Here is a 7862-nt window from a genome sequence, read left to right as displayed (position 1 = left end):
CTGCTGTAAAAATCCTCTGTGTTCCATCTATTACTACCCGCACCCCCAACCATCTTTGCCCGTTTTTTGATCTGGGATATTTGTCCTTTTATTGTAGACTTGTTAGAGTTCTTTATATATTGTGGTGACTAGTCCCTTATCAGATATATGATTTGCAAGTATTTTCTCCATGCTGTGGGGATGAACAGGTTTTCGTGTGCCCGTAGATTTTCATCTCCCTTGGGTAACTACTCAGGAGTGGGATTGCTGAATCACGGGGTAAGGGCATGTTTAACATCTAAAAAAGCTCTCCATTTTCTGGAGCGGCTGTACCATTTTGCATCATCTCCAGTGATTAATGACTTCTAGTTGTTCCACACCCTCGTCAACACTTGATATTGTCAGTTTTTTTAAAAAAAATCATCCTAAGGGGGTCTTTAAAGCCTTATCATAGTCCCATTCTACCAGGTGGCTTCACACACTGGGACAGAAGAGAGTTGATGACGCTAGGAAGAACTGTGATGGTCCAGGCCAGGGAGAGTATGGGGGTGGGGTGGGGTTGGAGGGAGGAGATCCAAGAGCAGTTCAGGGAGGCTGGGCTGTGGAGCTAGAAAAGGCTGAGCAGGAGAAGAAAGTGGAGCACCAGGCAAAGGGCTTTTGACTCCCAGGTGTTCTGCCCAAGATGACTCTGGGCCCCAATAAGGTTGGCAGCTGCTATGTTGTATTTACCCATTGAGGATGCATGGTGATTATTAGCATACTAAGGGCTCTGACAAGTCCGGCAAAGAAAGAATTCTCTTTGGTATTATTTAACCAATTGTTTCTCAAACTTACACCTTGGATCACTCTTCTTGAGCCATAACATCATCATCATCATCATCTCCAAGCACATCTTGGGACCTCATTTAGCTTGCTCACCCAATTATGCTCCCAGTGCCTAAAACTGGCTTCTAACCAATGGTCAAAAGAAATTGTTTTGATTGCATTAATGATATTAGATCTTCAGAATGACTCTATGAGTTAGGTACTGATACATCTCCCCTCTTACAAACGAGGCTTAGAGAGGTCAGGTGACTTGTCCAAGGCCACACAACTAGTGGGTGGAGAGCTAGTATTTGAGGTGGGGTGTGCCTGCAGTCTTTCCATCAGGCTGCCTGTCTCTGGAAGGCGTCCCATGCCCCCAGCCTCACCCAGTGGGGGCAGACGTGCTCTGCTGCTCTGTGACCTCCTACACAGTCCTTCTCGTCCTGGTGGCCATGGACATACTCAGGCTGTTGCCCAGAGAGCTGGGCTGTAACTTGATCTCCCCCAGGCTGGGGGTGACGGGGCGGGTGGGCAGGTGACAGCCAGGGCAGAGAGATTTGCCCAGACGCTGATGTGCAGCAGCCTGGCAACCCGTGTGGCCCCGAGGAGATCGGGGGCTTCGGGAGCTTGTTCCAGAGCCCTGGCAGCGGCCTTCACCATGGGCAACAAGCAGACAGTCTTCACTCATGAGCAGCTGGAAGCATATCAGGTAGGGGTGATGCGCTGGGCCCTCGGCAGGTTTGGCAGCCTTGATTTCTTGGCCTGAGGAGGACAGCATCATCTGTCTTGGGTGTGCGGTCGGCAAGCGTTCCTGGTACAGATCGGCGTGCAGAGAGGGGGTGCAGTGGGAGGGACAGGAAGGGGGCCCCCGAGGCAGGCTCTAGGCCAAGCCAATATCTCTCTCTGCAGGACTGCACCTTCTTCACAAGAAAGGAAATCATGAGGTCAGTCTGGGGGAAAGGGAGGAAGACCTGGAAATAACTTTCTATCCGTTGCTGGGTGATATGTGCAATTGGGCAGGATGGGGTGCTTTATGGTGGTTAAAGTGTGAAGGGAGGGATTGCAGTCGTGGTCCGTGGGTGGAGGCAGGGATGGGGAGGCTGAGAAGCCACATCTTGTCATACTGTCACGGCCTCTAGGCTGATAAGCTTGGGCTTTTCCCAAGGGTGATGGGGAGCCACGGAGGGTATGTGAGCAGGGGTGGGGGGCAGGGGCTGGTACGAATCAGCATGTCAGAAAGATGCTAGAAAGATGTCAGAAGGCGTGTTAGAAAGATCCCGCTGAGGCCAGGGTGAAGAGCCTGGCACTGGAGGTTGGGAACCTGGGGGCAGAGTCCAGAGTCGGCTCTGGGCTGTGAAGGTAAATCAACGTAACGGTGTGTGTGTGGGGGGGGTGGCCTGAGGCTGCTGAGTTTCCCTGGCGTGAACGAGAGGGGTTGGTGGGTACCCCACATGACCGCTCAGCCCATGGAGCCATTGTCCAGAGGCCCCAACCCATGAACTCGGAGCGGTGAAACCCTAGCCGGCCGGGGTTCAGATACAGAGTGATCGGGGCCAAGGCCCCAATTGTGTGGGCACCAGATATCCATTATTGATGGGCACACCTTTCACCAGTGAGCCCCATTGTCTGGGTGAGGACAGCTCTCAGGGTCACCCTGGCCATCACGATCAGATTACCCATGGGGAAACTGAGGCTCGCACGGGGGCGGCCCACTCCAGCTCTGCAAGACGGGCAGAGCTGCAAGGGGTGTGAGCGCTGGCGTCTCGCCTGCCCTAAGCTTCTTGTTTGTCAGCAGAATAACTGGGGCTCAGAGGGGGAAGCGGAATGCTCGAGGCCATACAGAAACCCAAACCCGGGCTGTTCCCTGAGGGGGGACCCAGACAGGGAACGGACGCTCCAGATACCCCCTCCCTGAGTTCCTAGCCATCATATGACCCAAGGGCTCCTGTCTCCCCGCCCCGGGAAACAAACCCTAGCAGCTTGGGGGCCTCTGGCTCATCAAGGATGGTCTCCACAAGGCTGCTGCGCGTGGCGCCCCCAGTGGAGGCAGGGCGTCAGCAGGTGAGGACATTGGAGTGGAGAGCTGGCCTCACAATCCAGGCAGTGCGGGTGGTATTTGCTGTTTTGCAAAATGCCTTTCACGCATTAGAAAAAAAAAAAACACAAAAAAACCCTGAATATTGGGCTTTTGTCTCAGCTCTGCCCCATTTAGGAAACCCTCCCGTTATGGAGGGAGAGAAGCAAAATGTGAGGATGGGGGTCTTTAGAGGCAGAGTCTTGCCGACAATGTGATGATATCCAGAGATTCATAGACTCGCTCAGGTTCTCTGAATGCCTGATGCGCTGTCTCTCTTGCCACCCCCCTCTGCCCAGGAATGAGCCCCTACGCGTTCTTCAAAGCCCAGTGTCAGCGTCCCCACTCCAGTCTCCCCTAGCTCTGGGGCCCTCTCTCCACTGTGGCCCTGTCCCCAGCGGGTAGAAGTGCCTGTGTTGGGCTCTGTGTGCTTGAGGACTGGGCTCAGAGCGGATGACTCTTGGGGACCCAGGGTCCTCCAGTGGGTAGTGGGCGGGTGCACGAGTGAGACAGAAGGGACACGTCCTCCCCAGCCCCTCTCCCAGCCCTTGCCGATGTTTCCCTCCCCACACCAGGCTTTTCTATCGCTACCAGGACCTGGCTCCCCAGCTTGTCCCCCTCGACTATACCAGCTGTCCTGATGTGAAGGTGCCCTACGAGCTTATCGGCAGCATGCCTGAGCTGAAGGTACGCCGAGGCCCTGGAGCAGGCGGGGGCAAAATAGCAGGTCTCCTGCCGCACTCCTACGAAGCAGATGCATTTTGCAGATGAAGAAACTGAGGTTCAGAGAGGTTAAGACACTTGGTCAGCGTCACACAGCTGGGATGTGAGAGAGACAGGATTCAGAACCTGGGTTGTCGGAACGATGAAATGAGATGAGGCAGGTAAAGGGTGTGGCACGGGGCCTACAGCGTGGCGGGGACTCAGGGGATGTCCGTCCTGCTTTGCATAGCAGGAGCCATTAAAAACGTAGGTTCTTCTCAGCTGGATGTTTGTCACATAGTTTGTGATGCTGAAGGGGACTCGTGGGGTGAGTGATTGAATAGAGAGGATCTTATCACAAGGGACAGAAACCTCATTCAAGAAAGACAAAATCTTGGGCGCCTGGGTGGCTCTGTCAGTTAGGGGTCAGACTTCTGCTCAGGTCATGATTTCACAGTCTGTGAGTTCGAGCCCCAAGCTGGGCTTTGCACCGGCAGTGTGGAGCCTGCTTGGGATTCTCTCTCTCCTTCTCTTTCTTTGCCTCTCCCCCACTGTACTCTCTCTCTCAAAAATAAATAAATAAGCTTAAAAAAAAAAAAAAAAGGACGGGGCGCCTGGGTGGCTCAGTCGGTTAAACGTCCGACTTCGGCTCAGGTCATGATCTCGCGGTTTGTGAGTTCAAGCCCCGTGTTGGGCTCTGTGCTGACAGCTCAGAGCCTGGAGCCTGTTTCGGATTCTGTGTCTCCCTCTCTCTCTCTGACCCTCCCTTGTTCATGCTCTGTCTCTCTCTGTCTCAAAAAATCAATAAACGTTAAAAAAAAATGAAAGAATAAAGGACGAAATCTATTGGATCACGTGAGCAAAAACTCCAGGGGTAGAGCTGGCACCAGGTATGGCTGGAACCAGGGTCTCGACATGCTCAGGAATCTCCTTCCATCTCTCAGTGCCTCCCAGGAAGAGGCTTCAGTCTCAGGCAGCTTACCCTCTTGAGATAGTGAGGGAAGCCCCAGTGGTCGCAGATTTCCTCCCGTCAGCTCTGCAACCAACAGAAGGCAGGGACCTCCATCCCCGTCTTTCAGAAAACATCCCAGGGCAGCCTCTGATTGGCCAGCTTGGGTCACCCTGCCTACTCCAGAACCAATCAGGGTCTCCTAGTGGATGGTGATCTCTGATTGGCCTCACTCGGGTCATGTGGCTGTGTCTGGAGCCGGAAGGGTGGTCAAGGCCACGCAGACCTCAGGGGCAGAGAGAAGAGTTGCCTGAAGTCCTCTCCTGGGTCCGTGAGAGGGAGGAAGTCTTGGTGGGGAGGTACGTGCAGGTTTCAGGAAGGTGGGTGCTGAGAGCGATTCCACCTGGGGCCCTGAGACCCTGGTCAGGGATGGCCACCCTGCTTCCTGTCCCCAGGACAACCCATTCCGCCAGAGGATTGCCCAGGTGTTCTCTGACGATGGGGACGGCCACATGACCTTGGACAACTTCCTGGACATGTTTTCCGTGATGAGCGAAATGGCTCCCCGTGACCTCAAAGCCTACTATGCTTTCAAAATTTATGGTGCGTGCAGGGCCCGGGGATGGCGGAGCGTGGGGGTGGGGAGTGGGAACAGACCAGGGCTCCAGCCGGGGGCTGTGCCTGCCGCCACAGGGCTTCGAGGCCGTGCATGGCCCCGTCCTGCCCCACCTGGGTACCTGCTGACCTCACGCCCTTACTCCTTTCCAGCCACACTGGCCTCACTTTTCCTCCAACACACCAAACTCGGTCTCCCTCTGGGCCTTTGCCTCTGCTGTTCCCTCTGCCTGGAACACCTTTCCCTTGACTCTTTCGCACCTTGCAGTCTAGGTCAAAAGCAGCCTCTGCCCCACATCCTATTTCTCTCTCAGCATGAAGCACTGCTTCTTAACTTCTTGTTCATAATCTGTTCCTTTCTCTTCTTTTTTTAAATTGTATTTATTTATTTGGAGAGAGAGAGACAGTGGGAGAGGGGCAAAGAGTGAGGGGGAGGGAGAGTCCCAAGCCGACTCTGCACTGTCAGCGCAGAGCCCGCTGTGGGGCTCAGTCTCACGAACCGTGAGATCGGGACCTGAGCCAAGATCAAGAATTGACCGCTTAAGTCACGGAGCCACCAGGCGCCCCTGTGATCTGTTGTTCATTTCTTACTGACTTCTCTCTGATGAGACCCAAGGGCCGCAGCCGTAACTGTTTTCTTCCCCATCTGTCTCGCACGCCCGGCACATAGTAGGTGCTCAATAAAAGCTTGTTGGTTGGAGGGAAATTTATCACAGTGCCTAGAACATAGGAGGCACTCCCTCGGATACTCGTTGAGTGAATGAATGGCCTCCCAGCAGGTCCCTGCCCAATATTCTAAAGCAAGGCTCCAGCTATTGCCCCAGGGTCCTGGGTTCCCTCCGCTGCCTCAGTTTCCTCCTCTGTAACGTGGGGACAAGAGGCCTGCCGCCAGATGAGCCCCCACCCTACATCCCCGTCCATCCTGCGGCACAGACTTCAACGACGACGGCTACATCTGTGCGTGGGACCTGGAGCAGACGGTGACCAAGCTGACGCGGGGGGAGCTGAGCGCCGAGGAGGTGAGCCTGGTGTGTGAGAAGGTGCTGGGAGAGGCCGATGGGGATCACGATGGGCGGCTCTCCCTGGAAGACTTCCAGAACATGATCCTGCGGGCACCCGACTTCCTCAGGTGACCTTCCTGGCGATTTCCATGTCTGAGAGGGGCTCTTACAGAACTAGAGCCCAGACCCCGTTTGTGAAAGTTCCTCCATTCGTTCATCTGTCATCTTAGAGAGCATTCCCAGCCTCCCTGGCCTCAGTCCCTGCATCTTTAAAATGGGGATAATCGGGGACCCCTTGGGCACACCCCGTGGGCGGACGTAGCTCTTTGGGTGAATGGAACATGGCTGGTCTTCAACCCTCACTCTTCTGAACATTTTGCAGTGGGCAGAGGGTACAACTGTGCTTGGCAGTCCTGGGCGGAATCAAAGCCCCCACCGGAGGGCTGAGAGCGAGTGAATACAGGGGACGGCCAGCCACCTGTTTTTGTACCTCCCGTGAGCTAAGAATGGCTTTTACATGTTTTCAATGGCGGGGGAAAGATTAAGGAATAGTAATACTGCGTGACGCATGACCTGGATAGGAAGTTCCAATTTCCGTGTCCATCAAGGGTGTTATTGGCACACAGCCACGCCTGAATGTGGACGCACCGTCTCCGGCCGCTTTCTAACTACGAGACCCAGCTGAGCCGTTGCGCAGAGCTGGAAATATCACCTATGTGGCTCTTGACAGAAGTTGGCTGACCCCTGAGTCAGCGCACGGAAAGATTTTAGAGCCGTGCCTGGAACACAGCAGGTGCTCAATGTGTGCTGTGGCTGCTGTTGCGGCTGTCATTATGGGCGGTGTCCTTACGTGCGCAGAGGGCCCCCTTCCTCTGCCTGGAGAAGCGCGGTTGGTGTCTTAGCGGAGACGCGGATAATGGCAACTGAATGAGCCCTACCACGGACAGTACCCTCATTACAGCCCCATGCGGGAGGGATGGCTATTATCCCCATTTTACGGAGGGGTAAACTGAAGCCCAGGAAGGCACAGCCACTCACTCAGAGTCCCATAGCAAGTCTGGGGCGGGGCCGGGATGTAAACTGATCCAAAGAGATATGCTTTCAGCCCCTGTGGGAGCTGGGGGTGGGGGTGGGGGGGCACGGCCTGGGGTTTTTGAGAGGATCCGTCTCCCCCCTTCCATGGCTCCTTGCCTATCTCAGGGACCCCCGGCGGGAGAGTCTGGGGGAACGATGAGGGAGGGTAACCCTTCGCCCGATGACACTGACCCTATATCTCTTTGCACCCAGCACCTTCCACATCCGCATCTGAGGGCACCGTGGAGAAGCCGGGTCAGAGGAGGCCGGCGTGACCTGTCACTCCACTGTGGAATCCGGCCTCCCTGGGTTCTGGGAATAAACACACGGCATTGAGTCACATCTGCTTGGAGGATGTATTTTGCACCTTAAACCTGCCAGATGGGAGACAGGAAGCCTGAGATCTCACCTCTGCCCTCACTGTGTGCGCCCCCAGGTGTGGCTACGCCCTCTGTGGGCCTCGATCTCCCCATTTACACAGGAAAAGGGACTGACTTCTAGCTCTCTGTCCGCTGTGAGGGCCGGAAGCGCTGGGTAGTCGTGAGTCTCGGTGGACAGAGACCAGATGTGGAGGTCAGGTCCATGCGATCTCACCCCAGGGCTGCCCAACGTGGACCCCTTCCCCCAACCTCTCAAGTCCCCTCTTCCCCCCTCCCCCCCCCCC

At 55.3% G+C, this 7862-nt stretch overlaps 1 protein-coding gene across 2 annotated transcripts; it reads left to right on the top strand.

The window, feature by feature from the left end:
• Window positions 1-1897: 1897 nt before the first annotated feature.
• On the top strand, window positions 1898-7545 carry CIB3 (calcium and integrin binding family member 3). 2 transcript variants are annotated; one of them, XM_040445572.1, is made up of 5 exons: window positions 1898-1969; window positions 3433-3544; window positions 4964-5111; window positions 6057-6142; window positions 7412-7545. In XM_040445572.1, exons 1-5 carry the CDS (start codon window positions 1953-1955, stop codon window positions 7532-7534), a joined length of 486 nt encoding a protein of 161 aa, XP_040301506.1. In that variant the 5' UTR covers window positions 1898-1952; the 3' UTR covers window positions 7535-7545. The 2 variants fall into 2 exon arrangements, with proteins under 2 accessions (XP_040301506.1, XP_040301505.1); XM_040445571.1 differs by having other exon boundaries at window positions 6057-6252; window positions 7412-7528.
• Window positions 7546-7862: the final 317 nt, after the last annotated feature.

The sequence above is a fragment of the Herpailurus yagouaroundi genome, unplaced genomic scaffold, assembly GCF_014898765.1.
Source record: "Herpailurus yagouaroundi ecotype Mexico unplaced genomic scaffold, PumYag 193, whole genome shotgun sequence".
In the NCBI taxonomy this organism is placed as follows: Eukaryota; Metazoa; Chordata; class Mammalia; order Carnivora; family Felidae; genus Herpailurus; species Herpailurus yagouaroundi.
Note: the sequence above shows the minus strand (reverse complement) of the source record. Positions and strands in the feature narration are given on the sequence as shown.